This window comes from Medicago truncatula, chromosome 5, assembly GCF_003473485.1.
Source record: "Medicago truncatula cultivar Jemalong A17 chromosome 5, MtrunA17r5.0-ANR, whole genome shotgun sequence".
In the NCBI taxonomy this organism is placed as follows: domain Eukaryota; kingdom Viridiplantae; phylum Streptophyta; class Magnoliopsida; order Fabales; family Fabaceae; genus Medicago; species Medicago truncatula.
The window spans coordinates 27,988,681-28,011,353 of NC_053046.1; the positions used below are offsets into that span (position 1 = coordinate 27,988,681).

At 32.5% G+C, this 22,673-nt stretch overlaps 2 protein-coding genes and 1 long non-coding RNA gene across 4 annotated transcripts; 1 reads left to right on the forward strand and 2 right to left on the reverse strand.

Moving 5' to 3' along the window:
- Positions 1 to 114: 114 nt before the first annotated feature.
- Positions 115 to 3,276, reverse strand: LOC11432121 (receptor-like protein 6). 2 transcript variants are annotated; one of them, XM_039834794.1, is made up of 2 exons: positions 3,030 to 3,276; positions 115 to 2,999 (listed from the first exon to the last, which is right to left on the reverse strand). In XM_039834794.1, the coding sequence occupies exons 1-2, from the start codon at positions 3,176 to 3,178 to the stop codon at positions 245 to 247; spliced, it is 2,904 nt and encodes a 967-aa protein (XP_039690728.1). In that variant the 5' UTR covers positions 3,179 to 3,276; the 3' UTR covers positions 115 to 244. The 2 variants fall into 2 exon arrangements, with proteins under 2 accessions (XP_039690728.1, XP_003615102.1); XM_003615054.4 differs by having other exon boundaries at positions 115 to 3,276.
- A 10,253-nt stretch (positions 3,277 to 13,529) lies between these two features.
- LOC11432747 (receptor like protein 22) lies at positions 13,530 to 15,518 on the reverse strand. Its single transcript, XM_003615056.4, has one exon. It carries the CDS (start codon positions 15,440 to 15,442, stop codon positions 13,607 to 13,609), a length of 1,836 nt encoding a protein of 611 aa, XP_003615104.3. The 5' UTR covers positions 15,443 to 15,518; the 3' UTR covers positions 13,530 to 13,606.
- Positions 15,519 to 21,415: 5,897 nt separating this feature from the next.
- On the forward strand, positions 21,416 to 22,083 carry LOC11423499 (uncharacterized). Its single transcript, XR_003012256.1, has 2 exons — positions 21,416 to 21,576; positions 21,739 to 22,083. It is a non-coding gene; the product is annotated as an uncharacterized lncRNA (long non-coding RNA).
- The last annotated feature ends 590 nt before the right edge of the window (positions 22,084 to 22,673 follow it).

Consider the following 22,673-nt stretch of genomic DNA (forward strand, 5'->3'; position numbering starts at 1 on the left):
AAATTTCATATTTTCTATTTGGACCCTCTTCCATACTCGGATAATGGATTTTAAGGCTTACAAACTTAAAAGAGAAATTATAAATTCAAATTCTTTTCATTGAACTGACACTTATTATTTGATAAAAGAGAAATTATTATTAATAATTGTGGTAGCCATTTTACAACTAGTGAAGATTTGAACTATTTTATATGAAGTTACAAATTCAAATTATTTTCATTGAACTGACACTAAAATACAAATTCTATCCTCTTTTATTCGCGCGAAACTTTTGGCTCCTCCTCTTCCTTTGTATTAGACAGGCAATATCTTCAACAAACCAAATTAGCCATTGTGGTTTTTCAATTTGGAATACAATGTAACCCAATAGTATTCCAAATACCATTCCACTAGCATATCCAATAGCCACAGCTTTCCATCCAGATAAAAATTCTTCGTCATGCTCAAATGAACTTGAATCTCTTGGCTGTTCTTCATACTTGTGACATGGTTTTGACAAAGGAAGCCCACAAAGCTCTGGATTTCCCTTATAGGAATCATTCTGAAATGTATTGAACTGGTTCCCACTTGGTATGGCTCCCTCCAGCTGGTTCAATGAGAGGTTTAATACTGAAAGAGAGTAAAGATTGGTCAATGCCTCAGGAATCTCACCTGTGAGTTTATTTGAGGAGAGGTCCAACCATTCCAGATTTTCCAAACCAACAAAGGATTGTGGAATAGGACCAGTGATTTTATTAAATGAAAGATTAAGTCCTATGAGTGACTTCAACTCTCCAATGATTATTGGAATCTCTCCTTCAAATTTATTCTTTGATAAATCAAGAGTTGTGAAAGTAGTCAAGATCCTCTCTAGCTCTAAATCGAACCCTTTTATTGTGACCACAACAGAATCGTAGTAGCTATATCTATTTGAATTAATCATATATTGCAAGCCATCATTCACATTAGTCATCACCATTCCTTTAAAGTTTTTGATGTACGTTGTGGGCAAAGAGCCACTAAAATTATTGTTGGAGACATCAAAAACCCTCAACTTAGGAAATGTTTGGTTGGTTTTCAAACATGAGATGGTACCATTGAACCTATTCGCACGTAAAACAAGGACTTGCAACTCTGGGAGAGACTCTAACCAACTAGGAAATGAGCCCTCTATGTTATTTTCTCCTAGATCCAAAACTTCCAGTTTTTTCCATTTGGCAATAACATGAGGTAATGGTCCCGTCAATTGATTTCCATTCAAAATCATAGTCTCTAAAACTCTCATCTCAAAATAGATTTTGGGTATGATTCCAACAAGGTTGTTCTTTTGTAGATCTAAAACTGAAAGATTTTGGAAAGTTCCAATGCACTGTGGAAGCTTGCCAGTGAAGTTGTTGTGAGACAGGTTGAGTATCTCGAGGGATCTAGCATTGCAAATTCTTGAAGATAAATCTCCAGTCAACTTGTTGTTTGAGATTGAAAAGAAAGAAGTGCCAAATGGTGGAAGTGGAATTTCTCCTTCCAACATGTTAAAGCTTAGATCAATATAAGAAATGTTCATATGTGAGAGATTCCCAGTTGATGTAAGAAGGTTATGAGAAAGGTCTAAAGAAGACAAAGTTCCATTTCCCAAATTATTAAACCAGCTTGGAACCCTTCCATTGATTTGGTTGTAAGATAGATCTAAATTCTCAAGAGTTTTTAACTCATTGAGGAAGCTTGGGAAACTCTTGAGTTTGCATGATGATAAACTTAATCCAAGAAGGTTGGGTAAGGTGAAGTCACTTTCATTGTGTAAGCTAAAAGGGATAAGATTAATTTGAGAAAGGTAAAGGTAATGCAGAATCCATAGCTTTGAAAATTTGTGAAAAGCTACACTCAAGTTATTTGATGATAGGTCCAATAATACCAGATTTTTCATATCAAACATTGAGTTTGGAATATTACCATGTAGCCTATTATGAGAAAGATCAACTTCTGTCAAAGAATAAGCAGAGAATTCACCAATGGGCCCTGTAAACTGGTTTCCACTGAGATATAACTCTAATAATGATGATAAAGAATAACACCATTGTGGAATTGTACCATTCAGTAAATTATTGGACAAATATAAATATTTTAAATTTGAAAGTCCGCTAATTTTATTTGGAATAGGGCCAACCAATTTATTGTCCCCACAAGATAAAAGTTCAAGTTGAGTTAGACCAAACAATGATGATGGCAATTGGCCTACCAATTGGTTTTGGTAAAGACGTAACAGTTGTAGTTTGCTAAGCTTACCAAATGAATCAGGGATCTCCCCTCTAAAGTTGTTTGCTCCAAGATTCAAAAAAGTTAGTTGGGTTATGTTCCCAAAAGACGGAGGAATGACTCCTGACAAAGAAGTTTCATAGAGATCCAAGTGCACGAGAGAAGTACTCCAATTAACTTTTGAAAGTTCACTTTTGAGATTAAAATTCGAAGCTAGATTAAGAAATTGAAGATTAGGTAAATGAAGCAGGTTGCTTGCTAACTTCCCTTGCAATTTGTTACCTTCTAGACTAAGGGAGACTAGAGAGGCTGAATAATTTACAAGCAAAGACAGAGAGCTTGGTTTAATTGAAGACATGTCTATGTTGTCAAGCAAAAGCTCCTTTAAGTCAGTTGTATTTTTAATGAACTTTTTGAAGGTTGATTGTTCAAATATAGTTCCATCTAACTCTGAAAGATCAAGCGAAACTAATTTTGACAAACGATAGATTTTGGTAGAAATAACACCATGAAAACAAGAGGAAGATAAGTTTAGATGTGTGAGAGCTTTAAGATTACTGAATCCAAAAGATATTTGAGACTTGGAAAAATCATTGAAAGCTAGGTTCAATGTTTGAAGATGATGAAGATGGAAGAGAGTGCTATTGGGATGAAGTTTACCTTGAAGTGAACCGCAAGTAAGGTCGATGCCAATCACGTAGCCTGATTTTGTGTCACAACTCACTCCATCCCACAAGCAACAATTCGTACCATTTTTCCATGATTTTGTCCTTGGATTGTAAGCAGGCTCACATTCCTCCCTAATGAAGGAAACATTAGGACTAAAAGAATTCTTGAATTCAAGCAAGGCAGAGGAATCATCATGGTTGCACAATGGCACCAATGAAGAAACCCATGAAGGAAAAACAAAAAGAAACAAACACATGGAATGAAACACAAACCACCCCATATGTACGTAAAATAATATTTTATAGAACAAACTTTAGAGCTTTTCTTATACTCTGGTTTTCGAAGTTGTAACAAAAAATGATGGCTATGGAATGTATAAGCAATTGCTGAACGAACATTTGCTTATAACAAGGAACATATGGAATGTACTATTAAAAAATGGGAAATGTTAACGAGTGTCTTTGTTAAGGAATTATAAAATGAAATATCTTTTTAGAAATTGTGTATTCTACTTTTTAAAAGTTAAAAAAGTGTTATTTTTAATGCAAAATTTGACTTTTCTTTCTACTTTTAAAATCTTAACTAGTGCCCCGGAGACACTGCATTTAAAAAATTTATTGCGAAAATTCCTTTTTTTAATCATTATGTTTTTTTTTTCTGGCACATTAATCATTATGTTTTTTAATCATTATATTTTTATCAAAAAGGTCAACAATTTACTCAATGTTACTTTGAAAAGAAAAGAAAAACATTTTGCTCAATTTTGAGAATTGGACTCTAGCAATTGAAAAGACGCGTCAAAATAGTCTATAGGTACGGTGCTTTAAAACAAATGAAAAGATATTTCTTCAGTTTTATATTATGTGACACTTCTGTCACGTATGTCAATGTACAACTTTGAACTTAAATATTTTTTATTATCTATTAAAAAAAATTATGAAAATTTGATATATTGATAATATTCATCGAGATGAATCCAACACCATCTTATATCCTATATTTTGTCGTTATATATTAGTAGAAAAATAAGGTTAAAGCATGTTAAATGAACAATACATATTTTCAGATTAGATCATTTAAAATGGGACTGAGGAGTAGTGTTCTAAACAAAATTCAACTAAATTGTTTTCTTCATAATTAGTGCTTGGGACACTCTTTAAAAATTTTAAATTAAGAAATTATTTTTTTAAAAATCAAATATTCCCTCCGGTTTTTATTATAAGAAGAAAAACTAAAAAAACATCAAAACCAATACAATTTCTTTTTTGAAAATTTTCTTACATATAGAACCGGAAGGAGTATTACAATTTTTTTTTAATCGAATACCCAAATTTCCATATAAAATTATTCATGCAAGGTTTTAAAGAGTGTCTCGACTACGCTAGTTAACGTTTTCGAAAGGTAATAAAACCCCTATTCAACCTATAACATAGTAAAAATCTACTACAAATTTAGGATGTTAATATTTTTATTTTTTTGCTCCGATCAACTACTTTTGATGATAATATCTTGATTTATAGATATCATTTTGAGATAAAAATAAAAAAATAACGTCATTTTGAAGGTAGAAACAATGTCTATAATACGTATTAACATGATTCATAAAAATAAAACAATATTTGCTGGAAATGAGTTTGTAGCAATTATATTGACATGTGGAATTATGAGGCTCATTGTTTTTGGTTTAAACGTTCATTACACGACGCATATAACGACTACACACATTACATTGAAGACTTGATAGCTTTAAGGGGAGACTTTAGTTGTTTCTTCTACGATGATCTTTGCAAATGAGTTTCTAGAAATTTAAATTGACATGTGGAATAATGTTGCTTATTGTTTTTGGTTTATATGTTCACGAGTTACACAAAGCAAATTGTTGACTATAAATGGAAGACTTGAATAACTTAAGACGGAGACTAAGAATTATTGGTTTCTTTTGCTTTATGAAACAAGAACACATCCTATAAAACATGTGGAAAGAATATTTTGTTTTAGCGAGTGACAAAAATTCACCTCTTAAATTGCTTAAGTGATAAAAAAAAAAAAAAAATCATTTAAGATGAATATACAGGGAATTCATAGTTTAAACCTTAACGTTGCATAATACAATATCCCTGTCAGTTGATTCATGCTCACAAAAACCAATGAAAAGAGTATTATAAACTAAAAATTGCCTTTCTTTTTTCCTAACATTCTCATGAATACTTTGGTCATAAATACTGAAAATTGTAAATATTTTTAAAATAATATATGATTAAGTAAACTTTCATTTTTTCTGAAGAGGTTGGTAATATGATTTAAAAAAAAGTCATCATTATGTTTTCTAAAAAGTCATAGAGTGAACATCCAAATTAGTCTTTAAGGGGAAATAAAAGTCAGATTTAGTACTTGGAGAAAAGAAAGAATATAAAGTAAAAAGCAACAATCAATACGTACAATGTTTCAAATTTAATTTTCAATATAATAAACTTATAAGATATAAGGATGACTTGGTGATTGAGATTGAGGACTCACTTAATAGTGTGATTAGGAGGTTCTTTAAAAAAAAATAGAGTGATTAGGAGGTCATGAGTTCAAATCCCACTCTCATACTAAGAACCCATTTGAAAATTATTCTTTAAATTTTTATTAAAAACATAAATTATAGATGAAAAAGCATCCAATTAAAAAACTAAATAAGAAGAAACTATGCACGTTAAAATAGCTTTTCATTTACATGATTAGAGAAACAGAGACACTATGAATTATGTTTCCTTGTCTGTTCTATTATTTTGTTAAGTTAATCAAAACAGTTATTTCATTTTTTTACTCAAAATTCTTGAAAACAATTATTTTTGAAAAACTTTTATGCACACACATAATTAAAACTTCTAGTATATTTTATTTTTAAATCCAAAACAACACGGCACTTAGTAGCATTTCATGACTTGTTGAGGAAAGATCGCAACACGTCGAGCTCTTTTCTGCCAAAGAATTAAGAGTCCGTTTGGTGCGCAGGATATGATTATCATATCCTGAGTCAATCCGTCGTTGGGTGCACCAATAGAAAAGAATAAATTTAACCTATCTTTATTATATATATTTGCCTTAATTTTTTTGAAGAGTACACTTGGTACTCTTCTATGTAAAACTTCATTTAATGTATTACACACCTAGGCATCACCAATACACATGTGCACCTCATCATCTAATTCTGTAATCATTGTCTCACATTAACACATATTTGACCTTGCAATTTATTACAATTGATACCGATATGAATGCCAATACAAAAGTGGCATCCTATAAGAATATGCTCTCTATTAAACCTAAGACTTATTTAATTTTGTATGTGTATTTCCACCGATTAAACAATCACCCTTTAATGTCCATAAATGTCTTATAATTACATGTGAAAAAAGTTCTAAATTAAGATCTGCATCAACAATTGTATTGCTCAATTTTTCTCTATAAATATTGTTTCAACTTTCACCATTTCATATTCATTCAAAGAATTCATAATTATTTCCACATGTCGGAACGTAAGTTGTATATGATCGTGGTTCTGGTAAAAAGGTGTTTTCATTTATACTATTTTGTGTTCATTTTTTCTCATTGCATTGTTTTTTATCCCTTTTTGACAATATTTTTGGTCTCATGTACCTTCATGTGCTGGTTTTGTGCTTCACGTGGCGTGATATCTTTCAGATGTACACAGGCTGACGTTAGTGGAATTTCTATGTCATTGTAATATCATTGACCAATTGCAATAGGCGCATTCTCTTCGGCTCCGAAATTAACACTGCCTAATACATTAAGGTGTTTATCTACTGAGACTTCAGTTTTTCTATTATCTGATAGAGCAACTCCAATATTCTGATACTCAGTTTAATTTTATTTATAATGTCAGTGTTATCATGGTTTTTGGGTGCCAAGCCATTAATTGGACTTGAACCTTTTGACCGTTGATATTCTCTATTTTTTCTTGGGAAGGGCAAAATTGAGAAAAACCCTTAGATTCTAAGTTCGGGGGTCGTTTTCGCTACGGGAAGGTGTTAGGCACCCGGAGCGATTATGGTATTCCATAAGAACCGCTCTCCTAAGTTTATTTCTACGCTTATTTTTACTTACTTTTGAAGATGGGAGGTTTATTTAGTTAAGAATGGGGGGAGAGAAGTTGTAAGACTTTTGATTTTATTTCGGCTTGGATGAGTTTTGACTCATTGCCTACGTACCCTTTTAAGGGATCAAAACCGTTCGTAGTTCTTACTAAACAAACTTGTTTTTTGTTTTAATTGTTTGATTTTAAGTTTTGAAAAAAAAGTTTTGAAGAAGGAGATTGGGAGGCTTCATGAGCATTAGATTTAGCAAAAAAGTGAGGTTTGATTAGTGATTAGAAAGAAAGTCTAAATGATTAAGATGAATTGAATTTTTTCTTAAGAGAAAAGAAAGGAAAAAATGAAGTGTTGACTTCATATTTATTATGAAAATTTTTGAAGTGAAGTTCAATTGTTTTTTTTTGAAAAAAGGATGGATTTTCTCTAAGTGTTTAAAACCTAAACGCTTATTTAACCATACAATCCTATACATACATCTAAGGTGAGTGTGTGCGTGTCGGTGCGCCATAGTGTCCATAGTCCATATTACAACATTTCCTAAATACATTCTATGGCCTCTTTGCCAAGCTACAAACCAATGGTAAATTACATCTCTAAGTGAATTAAAACTTGCAAAAATAAATGCTAGGCTAAAGAAGGCAGAGGGAATACTAAATGAGATGCATGAAACATGGAAATAAACTTGTTAGTGAAGAGAAGAAAAAGAAAAAAAAAAAACATAACAAGTACTAAGAAATAAAAGCATGCAAGATGGCACAAAAAGTTAACAAAATGACATTAAACCCTAAAAACTTAGGTATGAAACCTAAAGCATTCTTGGCCTCTAATTCTCATGCTCTAACAAATTTTGAAAGAGTTTTCTTTATCTCAAGTTATAGCATGGAATTATTGGAAATATGCAAGCATGGTTTCATGCCATATTTTCTAGAATAAACTTGGCATTTCATATCTTTCAAAATATGCATATATTGTTCATAAAATCAAGAACTTATGAACCAAATCAAAACAGCAAATCAACATGAAATTATAAGCACAAATCTCTCATATTATCATATCAAGTAGCTTTTATCACATATTCTCACATCAAGGACAAATGTGTGAAGAAGAATCCATAACAAATAATTCAAAGAGAATTAAAATGCTATGAATTAATTATACAAAAATTTCATAGATCCTTAATGTTCAAAAATGTCATAAAAACACTAAGAAAATATCAAGAAACATGTGATAATTTTTCTAGGAATTTTATCACAATTTTAATCAAGACATAGGTGCAGGTAGCAAAAAATAGGGGTGTGAATAGCACAGGAAAGACAAAAACGTAAAAAAAACTAAGCCCAGACCAAAGCCCAATCCTCAAAAGGTCCGGATGCACAGGGGACGTACGATTGATCCAGGGTTCTGAAACCCTAGATCAAACGGCCAGGAACAAAGGGACTGGACCGGTTCTGGACCGGTCCGGTTCACTGGCTATAAAAAGGGAGGAGCTCCGGTTTACTTCATTTTGCTGCCCTCATTCTCTCTCTAACTCTTCTCTCTTCTCTCACCTCCCTCCTCTCACCGGATTCTGGAAAAGATGGAAGATCTTCATCTTCCCCGGTGAGGCTTGTTCCTCCGGCACGGTGGCCGGCCGCCCAAGGGTGGCGGCGCCGCCGCCGGAGTTGAACGAACTTCACCATTTTTTAAAAAAACTTACATTTCCGGACATCCTTTTTCATCCTAAACACGAATATGGCATTGGATTCTTCATGCAAGGCGTGAATCAACGTAGATCTACGTTTTTGTGTCACGGTTTTGAGAATTTTTTTTTAGGTTTTCAAAGAGTTTTTAAAAGAAACTTGTAACACTTCAAGATCTACATTGATTCTGTGTTGGCTATCTCTCTGGCACTCGTCCTTGCTTACGACTTCTGGATTTCTATGGATCTATGTTTTGCTTACGGTTATGATTTTTTTTATGATTCTGGAAACTTCTTGGATTCTGTTTGCAGGTTTAACTATGATTAACACTTTTTGAGGGAGGAAACGAGTTTTACGTGTTTTTACCTGTGGTTTTCGATTCGGAGACTCTGTAGGAAGAGCTTCTGGAAACTTTGATCTGGTTCTTTTGTGACTTTGTTGCTTTGAAACTGGAAACAACACGGTGTTTCTTCACTGATTCATGCTTTTTCTTCTTCTCCACCGGTTCAATCTTCTTCGTTTTCTTTCCCTCTTCTTCTCACTGTTATCTCTGCGATCGCGCCTGGATTCGTTGCCAAACGGTGACGGAGCTGCGCTTGAATTGCAGAGGAATTGGTTCTATGATGATGATTCCTCAGGAATCTCTGAGAGTCAATGGAAAATTCAATGAATTTTGATGATTTTTTTGGTTTTCTGGAAATCTAGGGTTTGGATTTTTGTGCTGTGTTCTTGATGATTTCTGTTTTGATCTGTAACTGCTAAGAGAGAGAGAGAGTTCTCTGTTTGTTGAGGTGGCGTGTGATTAATGGCTTTGAGTGGCACTGTGCACCTTTTATAGCATGACATGTGTGCCTCTGAACAAATGAGAAAGTGACACCTGGACCTGGAAAAAAAGAATGACACGGCCTTGGACAAAAATGAAATTTGGACCTTCTTGCAAAAAACAAAACTTAAGGACTAAACTGCAATTGACCAAAAAAGGACTAAAATGAAAATTGGAAAAGAAACTGGACTGAAATGTAATTTTGGGACCTCAATTGAGGGACCAAAATGTAATAAAAAATAAAATTGAATAAAAACGTAATTTGACCAAACGTAAAGCGAAACAAAAATAAAATTGACAAAACGGACTAAAACGAACCAATGGCCTAAATGAGGTACTTCAAAGTAACCTCCCCATGCCAAAATTTCATGTGAAATGACCAAAATGCCCCTAGGGCTAAAAATGACCTAAACCAACTCAAATTGACTTGACACTGACTCAGATGCAAGTCTGAAATGAATTTAACAAGGTTTACTGATGAAATGTTAAAAAAACAATCTGAAAAGACTCAGAGACAGTCACAAGGATGAAAATGGGTCCCACTGCAGGAAATGACCAAAATACCCTTCTGTATGACCTTTTGCAAATTTTGAAATAAACTGTAGAAAAAGCAATGTAATGATTCAGAGACACTTTTGAATGACTTACAAGACAAGTAAAGACATTTTGAAAGGTTTTATGCAAGAAAAACATAGGTAAAAATGTGATTGAAAACACTGCGTAGCAGAGACAAATTGAACTGTGCAGTTGAAATTTGACATTTGACAAAGTTTGAAATGAAATTGGGCCCAGTATTTTTAGGTCCAAAAACAGGGTATAACAGTCAGTATCATTCTGATCTTTCTCATTTTTTCTAATGTAAGTTGTGCTCTTTCTGTGACCATATTATCAACTATATTTTTTCTCATTTATACAATCTGCTATATATCCGTCTTTTTTTTTCTTTGTTCTTTGGAGCGCCTATGTCTATGTGCATGCACATGACAATTTTGTAGTCCCTTTTTCAAGCCTTTTCTGTTGTGTTTTTGTTGATGGCTTATTTTATAATATGCTTAGTTAAAAAATGTGATAGATAGTTGGTGTCTGTGTCGTTGTTTGTTATACTTATTTGTTACACGATTGAATAATTACAAATTCGTGTTGGATGTTAAGATGAATCTAGTGCATGAACGATATTAACTTTGTATATATAAAGGTATCTACGATTGAAATCATGGAATTTGAAAGAAAATATATATAAGGGCATCTGGTAGAGACGATTCGTTGGGTAGGGACAATTAATTGTATATGCAGTGGTAGGCCTCGAGACTCCAACACCCCCAGTTATATGCAAAACATCTAAAAAAAAAAAAGACTCATGTTTCCGTGATTAATTTTAGACATCCGTGTAAAATATTCTGGCATTAAATACTAATATTTCGACGTTACATCCGTTAAATCATTCCTGTTTAACGACACTATACGAAAATCCTAATAATTGTATACGCATTGATATTTGTATATAATATGCAATTGAAAATACGATAACGATGCGTTCTATTGATATATTGTGTATAAAATAATGAATTTGACGTTTAATTAGATTTTATAAAAATAAAAATAAAAAATAGTCGTAATTCTAGCCCGTGCCGGGTTTCCAAGCTAGTTTCTTTCTAATCATATCCCACTCCCTCTTTGATATTTTTATCCTTAGTTTTTAATGGGTTAGCAACATGATAGCATATAGCTATCACACGCGTATCCAATGTTCACCACAATACATGCTTAGACTCCCACCACTGCTTCTATTTCTTCATGTTTTGTTATTTTTTTATTCTTTTTCCCAATTTCCTTGTTCCAACATTTCAATTCCAACGATTTCTTTCCACAACTTCTGCCTTTCTTCCCAATCGATTTGAATTGGCAACACATATCAATTCCTAGTCTGATTTCAATTGATATGAACAACTTCACAACTTAAACTCTTTCATCCTCTCTGCAAATTCAATTAATGGAATGATGAAGAATTTTATTTCAACGAAGCAATTGATTTCAATGAAGCAATTGATTTCAACGAAGGCATATTCAAATTGCTGTGATGAACGATTTAGAGCCTGTTTGATTGTGTTTTCAGTTTTTGTTTTTTAAAAGCATTTTATAAATCAGTTTTTAGAAACTATTTTTAAGAAGAAAATAAAATAAATACCTGCTTGGTAATCTTATTTTTAAAAAGTGTTTTATAGATATTAAAATTCTGTCACTTATTTACGAAAATGCCATTAATGAAAATATACCACATTTCCGTGTTTTTAGTTTTGGAAACTGAAAACTGAAAATCAAAACACTATTCAGCAGTTCTCATTTTTTAGTTTTAAAAACAGCCAAACATAAAACAATTTTAGGAAACAATTTTTAAAAAGTAGTCAACCAAACAAGTTTTAGAATTTTCAAATTTTAGAGAAGAGAAAACAGTTTTCAAAAACGGAATCAAACAGGCCTTAGTGTTTCTTTTTTATTATAGGATTTGGTGTTATCTTGAGATTGAGATTAGGATTATATTTTGCCTGGTGTATAGGTCCCAATTAATTTTAATATAATTTCATATTTTGGCCATAAAAAAATTAAAGGATATGGATTTTTCCCCAATCAATTATAATTGGCTATTGCACGTGAATTGGCGGCGGCGGCTTCGCAGTTGGTGGAGTTAGGAGTTTAGGGTGAGGTGCTTCGTCGGCTGAAGATGGAGGCTCGGCGACGGTGGTCAAAGACAGTGAATCTGGTATGATAGAATGATGTAGGAGACGAACGACGGAGATGAATATGGTGTGATGTTAATCTTTTCTTATCATGTCAATAACAAATGTGCAACAAACACATGATAGGATAAAATAATGATATCATCTTTCTTATCATATGTGCACCAAAAGCATGATAGGATAAGTGTCTATCATGTCACTATCATATCATATTTTTATCCATTTTCTAATCTATCCTATCTCTGTCATATCTTGCGCACTAAACGGATCCTAAAGGTTATGCTAATAAGGCACTTGATGATTTATAAATTTTATGTAGAAAAAATTTCTTTTTAAAGTTTCAATGTTTTGAATACACAATTTTTAAGAATTTTTTTCTTCTTTGGACTTCTAAACAAGTGCTTGGAGGGCACTTATAGATGATTGACTATTTCTAAAATATTTAAAGTGCGTTTGCTTGCGTGATGGGTAATGCGTGATGTTGCACACATTTGCAAAGATCATTTTTCTATTTTTTTTAAAAAAAATCAGTTATTCAATGTACTACAAATTTCATACCATTTATAGTGTGTTTGGGTTTGTGGTGATTCACTTGGGTTTGCTTTTTAAAAAATAATTAAAATTGCTTAATTCCTTTTTTATGAGCCCTACTGGACCACTTTAAGAATCAGTTTTGAAGTTCAAGAACCTTCAAAGCATTTTCCATTGTAAATACTCTTAATGCTAACTGCTAAGATGGTTCTTGATTTTAACTCCCATTATTTCAAATCAATTGATCAGAAACCTTCTAAACATTTTCAGTGGATAAATGTATACTGTCTGCTTACTAGTATGTATTGAATTCTTCTTATCATTTATTATCTCAATATCATAGGTTAACTGGGATGAACTTGCAATCTCGCAGAATTCGATATGTGCCAATCCTTGGGAAGATCTAACAGCGGGTTGAAAGAAACTTGCATCATTTTGGTATCAAGGGAGAGATCAGTTTTAGGGTAATTTGATGAAATGGTTAGCCAGCAATCTGGCAATCTCAGTGAACAATAAATTATCTTTTGCAAGGACACATGCAAAGGCCATAACAACACCAAATGCAAGTATAGAAGAGAATGGAGTTGTTTTTATAATGAGGAGAAATAGGAACGTTTGAGGGTGCCTTGAAAGTTGCAAAGAGAACCCATACATCTCTTATGTTACTCACCTGTCAATAGCAGAGTTATATCTCTTATGCAAATTTGCTATCATTTGATAAAAGAGAAATTATTATTAATAATTGTGGTAGCCATTTTACAACTAGTGAAGATCTGAAATATATTATTTGAAGTTACAAATTCAAATTCTGTTCATTGAACTGACTCTAAAAGATAGATTCTATCCTCTTTTATTTGCGAGAAACTTTTGGCTCCTCCTCTTCATCTTCCTCCGTATTAAACAGGCAATGTCTTCAACAAACCAAATTAGCCATTGTGGTCTTTTAATTAAGAAAACAATGTAACCCAATAGTATTCCAAATACCATTCCACTAGCATATCCAATAGCCACAGCTTTCCATCCAAATAAAAATTCTTCTTCATGCTCAAATGAACTTGAATCTCTTGGTTGTTCTTCATCCTTGTGACATGGTTTTGACAAAGGAAACCCACATAGTCCTGGATTTCCCTTATAGGAATCATTCTCAAATGTATTGAACTGCTTCCCTATTGGTATGATCCCCTCCAGCTGGTTTAGTGAGAGGTTCAATTTGGAAAGAAAGCTAAGATTGGTCAATGCCTCAGGAATCTCACCTGTGAGTTTGTTTGAGGAGAGGTCTAACCATTCCAGACTTCTTAAACCACCAAAGGATTGTGGAATAGGACCATTGATTTTATTACATGAAAGGTTAAGTCCTATGAGTGACTTCAACTCTCCAATGATCGTTGGAATCTCTCCTTCAAATTTATTGTTTGATAAATCAAGAGTTGTGAAAGTAGTCAAGATCCTCTCTAGCTCTAAATCGAACCCTTTTATTGTGACCACAACAGAATCATAGTAGCTATATATATTTGAACCAATCATATATTGCAAGCCATCATTCACATTAGTCATCACCATTCCTTTAAAGTTTTTGATGTACGTTGTGGGCAAAGAGCCACTAAAATTATTGTTGGAGACATCAAAAACCCTCAACTTAGGAAATGTTTGGTTGGTTTTCAAACATGAGATGGTACCATTGAACCTATTCGCACGTAAAACAAGGACTTGCAACTCTGGGAGAGACTCTAACCAACTAGGAAATGAGCCCTCTATGTTATTTTCTCCTAGATCCAAAACTTCCAGTTTTTTCCATTTGGCAATAACATGAGGTAATGGTCCCGTCAATTGATTTCCATTCAAAATCATAGTCTCTAAAACTCTCATCTCAAAATAGATTTTGGGTATGATTCCAACAAGGTTGTTCTTTTGTAGATCTAAAACTGAAAGATTTTGGAAAGTTCCAATGCACTGTGGAAGCTTGCCAGTGAAGTTGTTGTGAGACAGGTTGAGTATCTCGAGGGATCTAGCATTGCAAATTCTTGAAGATAAATCTCCAGTCAACTTGTTGTTTGAGATTGAAAAGAAAGAAGTGCCAAATGGTGGAAGTGGAATTTCTCCTTCCAACATGTTAAAGCTTAGATCAATATAAGAAATGTTCATATGTGAGAGATTCCCAGTTGATGTAAGAAGGTTATGAGAAAGGTCTAAAGAAGACAAAGTTCCATTTCCCAAATTATTAAACCAGCTTGGAACCCTTCCATTGATTTGGTTGTAAGATAGATCTAAATTCTCAAGAGTTTTTAACTCATTGAGGAAGCTTGGGAAACTCTTGAGTTTGCATGATGATAAACTTAATCCAAGAAGGTTGGGTAAGGTGAAGTCACTTTCATTGTGTAAGCTAAAAGGGATAAGATTAATTTGAGAAAGGTCGATGCCAAGGACGTAGCCTGATTTTGTGTCACAACTAACTCCATCCCACAAGCAACAATTCGTACCGTTTTTCCATGATTTTGTCCTTGGATAGTAAGCAGGCTCACATTTCTTCCTAATGAAGGAAACATTAAGACTAAAAGAATTCTTGAATTCAAGCAAGGCAGAGGAATCATCATGGTTGCACAACGGCACCAATGAAGAAGCCCATGAAGGAAAAACAAAAAGAAACAAACACATGGAATGAAACACAATCCAACCCATATTTAAAAAAATATTTTACAAAACAAACTTCAGAGCTTTTCTCATACTTTAGTTTTAGAAGTTGTAATACAAAAAAGATTGCTATGGAATGTATATGCAATTGATGAACCATTTTTTTGCTTATAATGAGGAACATATGGAATGTACCATTCAAAAATTTAATGCAAAATTTACTTTTTTAATCATTATGTTTTTAGTCATTATGCTTTTTAATCATTATGTTTTTATCAAAAAGATCAACAATTTACTCAATGTTGAAAATTGGACTCTCACAATTATAAAGACGTGTCAAAATAGCCAATAGGTAAGGTGTTTTAAGAGTTAAAATCCTCTCTATTTTGTATCTTCTCCCTTTTTTTCATTTTGAGAGATATAAACACAATATAACTTAAAAATAATTAATGATGGTGGGATTCATTTGTTTGTAGGATCCACAATAGAGGATCCTTACTTGTGCTTTAAAATAAGTAAAAGGATAATATTTTACAAAAAAAAATCAACTAAGTTGTTTTCTTTATAATAGTTTTGCTAACGAGTGATTTGGAGCCGTTTTTAAGAATTTCAAATTAAAAAATTATTTCTTATAAAAAGGCAAATACTACAATTTCATATACAATGAATACACAAGATTAATAAAACTTATCGTAAGGTCCAGTGTTTCGGGAACACCCATTAACATTTCCTTTGTATAATGATTTAAAAGCTAATAAAATGATCTAAAACTCTATTGCTTGTAGAAAAACCAAATTCAACCTATAACATAGTAAAATTCTACTGCAAATTTAAGATGTGAAATTTATGTTTGCTCTGATTATTAACTACTTTTGATGATAGTATCTTGATTTATAGATATCATTTTGAGATACAAAAATTACGTCATTTTAAAGCTAGAAGCAAACTCTATAATTCGTATTAACATCATGAAGATAAAACCAAAATTACGTACTGGAAAGGAGTTTCTAGCAATTAAATTGACATGTGGAATAATGATGCTCCTTGTTTTTGGTTTAAACGTCGATTACGCGAAGACTTGATAGTTTTAAGAGGAGACTTTAGTGGTTTCTTCTACGATGATCACTGCAAAACCCTAAATTTTTTTGAAAATGAGTTTCTAGAAATTTAGATTGACATGTGGAATAACGTGGCTTATTGTTTTTGGTTTGTATGTTCACGAGTTACACAAAGCAAATAACTGACTACACAGATGGAAGACTTGAATAACTTTAGACGGAGACTTAGAATTATTGGTTTCTTTTGCTTGTTGAGACAAGCGGAAGGAATATATTTTTTCTTTTAGTGAAGGATTTTACTGGTTAGAAATTCAGCTTTTAAGATAAATACGTGGGAAATTCAGAGTTTGAACGTCAACAATCCTCCTCTCAATCATGCTTACAGGACAAGTGAAAAGAATATTATGTTCTAATAATTCAGAGTCTAATTATTAGGAATATCTAATTAGTGTTGGGCACTAATTAAGGACCTTAAATGGTAAACTTTTATAAAAATTTGTGTAACCAGCGCATTGAAAATTGAAAAGTTTGACATTTTTAAAAAATATTACTTAATTTAAAATGTTTAAAGACTGTTTCGAGAACATTGGTTATAACAAGATCCTTAAATATTTGCTACTATTACTCTTAGTTGCGGAAACATCTAGTGTTTTAAAGTAAATTCAATTGAACTAAGCAATTGGACTCAATTGATTAATTGAACTTTATTTATCCAATGAAAAATTGTTAGAAAAACATAAGTTTGATTCTTGAATGAAACAGTGATAGATTAAACAATACCTATCTAATAACGGTACTTCGGATTATCACGAGTTACTTCCCCTTAAAACTTCAGGGTTAACAAAAAAAATCAACTTAGATGTTGTTTTATAATGATTTAACACGTAATAAAACAATCTACAACTCTATCATTTATAGAAAAACTAAATTCAACCTATAACACAGTAAAAGTCTACTACAAATTTAAGGTGTGATATTTCACTTTTTACTCCGATTAACTTATTCATGAAAGCAAATTTACAGGAATAGATTTTGGGTATGATTCCAACAAAAGGTAATGGTCCCGTCAATTGATTTCCATTAAAATTCATAGGCTCTAAATACTTTTGCTACAAATAAGGAAAAATATAACAAACTAGTAACCAACTAAACTAATTGTGATTACTATGTGATCTTAATCAAACAGTTTTGACTAAGTCACTGAACACTTATTCAAACTTGAATTATTAAAACTAACTTCCTCCCTTAATTCAAGTTTCCACTTCAACCATACCAATCATGCTCCTTAGCTTGATGAATATGTCAACCTTCAAAGGTTTAGTGAATATATCTGCAAGTTGCAGCTCAATGGAACAATGAACAATTTGCAATGCCTCCTTGTTAACTTGTTCCCTCAGAAAGTGAAACTTAACTTCAATGTGTTTACTCATTCCATGCAAAATTGGATTATTTGCTAAGTTAATAGATGATTTGTTATCTATGAACAATGATATAAGTATGTTAACTTCTATTTCCATATTCTTGAGTATATTTTCAAGCTAAACTGCTTGACAAGCTGTCATACATCCTGCAATGTACTCAGATTCACAAGTTGACAGTGCTACAACTGGTTGCTTCTTAGCACACCATGAATGGATCGCATTTAGAAACTTGAATAGGTAATCTGAGGTGCTCTTCCTATCTTGCTTATCCCCACACTAATCTGCATCAGAATAAGATATCAATTCCATAGAGTTTTCATCCAGACATTTAGGAAACAAAATGACATACTCTAGTGTTCCTTTGATGTATCTCATCACTCTTTTAGCAGCTAGCAAATGAGAAACTCTTGGTTCACTCATGAACCTACTAATTATACCAACTGAATATGCAATATCAGGTCTACTATTGCATAGATACCTTAGTGATCCAACAATCTGCTTGAATAATGTAGGATCCACTAATTCTTCTTCATTCATCACTAGTTTCAAACTAGTCTCAACATGTGATGATGATTGGTTGCAGTTCACCATATTGAACCTCTTCAATATATCAGATGCATACTTCATTTGATGCATAGCAAAACCTTCATGAACTTCAGTGAATTCCATGCCTTGAAAATATGTAAGTTTACCTAAATCAGTCATTTCAAACTTCTTCATCATTTGAGTTTTGAATGATTCTATCTCAATCAAGTTGCTACCAGTTACAATTAGATCATCAACATGTAGACACATGAGTATTTGATTACCTCTTTCTCCTTTCTTCACATACACGCCATACTCAGACTTACATTTTACAAATTCTTGCTGCACAAGGAAGCTGTCAATTATCTTATTCCATGCCCTTAGTGCTTGCTTTAAACCATAAAGAGCCTTGTGTAACTTGTACACCATATCTTCCTTTCCTTCAATTTTGAATCGTGGTGGCTATGTAACATACACTACCTCATCTAATGGACCATTCAAGAATGCAGACTTCACATCTAGATGAAATAGAGGCCACTGGTGCATACACTTCAAAATAATCCATGCCAGTCTTCTGCAGAAATCCCCTTGCTACCAATCTTGCTTTGTGCTTTTGGAATAGGCACCTCATGTTGGGTACTTTAGACAATGCTTTTTCAACTAAGTTTTGCACACCCGGGGATCACAAGAGCATGCCTGGGGCGCACAACACCTTCTTCCAATGGGTTTTTGTCAGTTTCTTCATCTTTTTGAGTGTTTTCTTCCTTGAAACTTGTGTTGGGGCTTTTAATAAAGTTTATCCTCTTTGTATTGTCTTAAGAGGCATCTTGAATCTTCATCTATTGTCTTCCCAATTCTTCATAAGGTGTTTTCCTCTACTGAATTACTTGATTTTGCAGTGAATTGCATCAAAAGCACCTAAGAATTGCTTAGTTTCAGGAAAACTTGAATTACATAACTCAATATGAAAACATTACAAAATGTCTTTTAAACCATTTGAAATTATTCTACAACTCCACTAATTTGGGTCAAATCATAACTAAAATGACTGGAAAATATGCTGAAAATAATGTAAGACGACCTGTCATCACAACTCCAATACTAAATTATCATTAGGGTTAAAAAAAGATGAAGTCTTTACCTTATTCTGAATCGACCTCCCTAATTTTTCTACTTGAACTATCAATTAACACCTTGAACAAGAATCATTAAAGTTTTCTAGGTTTATAAGGTTGAGGATTCTCTCCATTCTAAGCAAAAAGGTGCAAAACAAACAAAACAGAGAAGAAAGATAAATGAGAAAGAAGGAATAACGGGGGGGCTTTATGAAAAAATTCACGAAATCTTGAAGTTGTTCCCACTGAATGGCTAAAAGAAGGGAGATTTGACGTAAATCCCTAGACTTTTGGGGGAAATCTGGAAATCGATCAAGAAGTTTGCAAAAAGAATCTCAAAAGTTCAAGTGAGGTTTAGAATATTCTCAGCAAATATAACAAAAAAGAGTATAAGAGTTTGAAAAAGAGTAATGTGAGGGATTTTATTTTCCCCCTTTAATAGGATTTGAGTAAATGGCATCTATAGTTCAAATCAAGAAGATGATGACAAGTGCAAATCCAACGGCTGGAAGCATCCTTGGAAGTCGTGGAAGTACATGAGTACTGAAGGCGTGTGGGCATCACTATCAAGATGCGTGTAAGACACAAAGATGATACTTGGAAAAGCAAAACTGCAGAGACGTCTCATCAAGTTCCCTCAAGTCACGTCGTAGATGCCAACTACGTCCACTCGCAGTTTAAGTGTCGCCTAGAAGTGTTGCACGAGTTCACCATGCATAACTCAAGACAACATAAAGCCCATGAGGGTGACCACATCGTGCATGGAACAAAATAACAAAACAACCACGAGGTCATGAGCTTATTATACCAGAGATGCCGCCAACGATAGTGAACCCTGAAAAAATTCCATCACATCATAAAGACAGTAATGACTTGGGAGGCAACTATTCCAGACCAGCATAAAGCCTAACAAGAGCGACCCAACAAGCTAAGGCCCACAAAAGTGTATAGAAGGTGCACATGAAGCTCTGTTCGACTTTCCGCAAAGTGGCACACCCAAAGTTAACAGCTACCATTAGAGCCATCCTTAACGGCTTCCACATATCACACCGCAAATCATAGAGGCAGTTGTCTTCCCCCTTGACTTTATAAGCATGACTCAGCATCAGGCTCACGGTACGATTCAATTGTTACCACTTCTTGCAATAATCCACCTCTTTTTGGCACTGACTTGAGCGTTTGAGTGCTAGTTCCATGCAAGCATCATTCTTCTCTGTCGTATAAGCTTCATCTCCTCAACGCCGGAATGTCGCGTGCCACCGCTACGAAAGCCATATCTACCAAAAATACATTACAACATTTCTCTGATTTGCGCTGGACATGACAATATTATTTTTACAAGTTTATCGTTCAATAGAGAGATAGTTAGATTATATTTCCATTATATATATATATATATATATATATATATATATATATATTTCGATGAACTATATTACCATCATATTTTTTATTTTTTATTTCAAAAATAAATAAAAATAATTAGGAGTAAGTTAGTAAAGAAAGAATTAATATAGTTAAAAACTTAAGATTAATATAGTTTAAAAAACTATATTCCCCCCTTCAAAAGTTTTTTGGATTCGTTTTGGTTCATACATGTAACTTTGTTGTACTCCAACTTTTTTTTTATTTTTAAAACTCCGCTTCTTATCATGAAAGGTTAAAAACACAATGAAAAATTGGTTAAATAATAATTAATTATAATAATGAATTAAAAACACAATGGAAAATTGGTTAAATAATAATGAATTCTCATAATAAGAAATATTTTATGTGAAGTCCTTATTAAGTGTGCTAAATGGACAAACATAACACATTGACTTGCTTAAGAGACATTTAATAATGACTTTCATGTTACGAAGGGTTTGTTAACAAGTTTATTAGTTCAAAAAGATTTTTAATTGTTTTTAGTACAGTACGAGAAGTATTCATTTTAAAGTGATTAAATCTTAGTTTTTTTGTTACATGCAAATAGCAATTAATTAATATGGACGAAATTCTCAAGTTTGTTTATGCTCTAATTATATTTGTTTCCTTATTTCTTGCCGCAAATAACGTTGATGGTAAGTAATTTTTTTTCTTTTTTTCAATAAAAAATGTTAGTAATTGGTTGTTAGATTGATATTTTTTTATCGTTTTTCGAATTTTCTTTTTTACTTAGTAGTTCATACACAATTTCTTATCATGTTTTATTAACATATTTGAATTCTCATTTTTCATTATAGCAAACATTACTAATTGTCAGTCTACATTTGATTGTCCAAGGGATATGTGCTCGCATATTCGTGATGTGATTTGCATTTTTAAAAAATGTAAATGTGCTGGTGGTCGTTACATGCCACAAGTTCCATGAACACCAGTCCAAGAGAGTACACGAACATCCATAAAGAAAAAACAATTTCTCTTAGTAGCAAAGATCAGGAAAACCTATATGGATTTGTACTCTGAGATGATAATGGTTATCAAATAAAATAAGACAAAAATTATATTATTAAGATAGTCTTTTTCTCTCTTAATTTTGTAGTTATTTCCTTGACCTCCAACTTAAGAATATCAAAGTTTCTTTTCAAGCCCTCTGACTATTAGAATTTTCTTAAATAGGTAAGTTTAAAAACTATATTTTATTTTACTTTGAAAACTATAAATTTTATTTTTATATCATAATATTTTAAAGGTTATGAGTTATCTCACACTTTCAAATTATATTTCTCTTTTCTTTATATTTTACTGACATACTCAAATGTTTTGTTTGCTTCTAGAAAATATGGAAAATTATTATGTCACTATAATAAAATTATAATTAACTACCCTTTAGTTTGTTGAAAGATCGTGTAGCTCAACTTCAGATAAAGGTTAAGAAGTTTGAGGTACTATGTTCAAATTCAAAAGAAAGAGTACATATTAATTTAACAACTAACTATTAATATTTATCATTAAAAAATTCAACTCTTTAATTTTTTAACAACCTATAGTTTTTTATGAAACTTTTAGAATAAGAACGAGATTAAAGAGAAGTAGAATAGGAGAGAGAGAAAGAGAGAGAAGAGAGAGAATTATATTATTTTCTTGTAGTGTACAATTATATTACATGTGATCTCTATTTATGGAGACGTACAATGATATTACTCAAGAGTTAAGTAATTAAGGGATAAACAAAAAA

Coding starts and splice junctions, on each gene's coding strand:
- LOC11432121 (XM_003615054.4), bottom strand. CDS start 3,178: ATGGGGTGGTTTGTGTTTCATTCCATGTGTTTGTTTCTTTTTGTTTTT.
- LOC11432747 (XM_003615056.4), bottom strand. CDS start 15,442: ATGGGTTGGATTGTGTTTCATTCCATGTGTTTGTTTCTTTTTGTTTTT.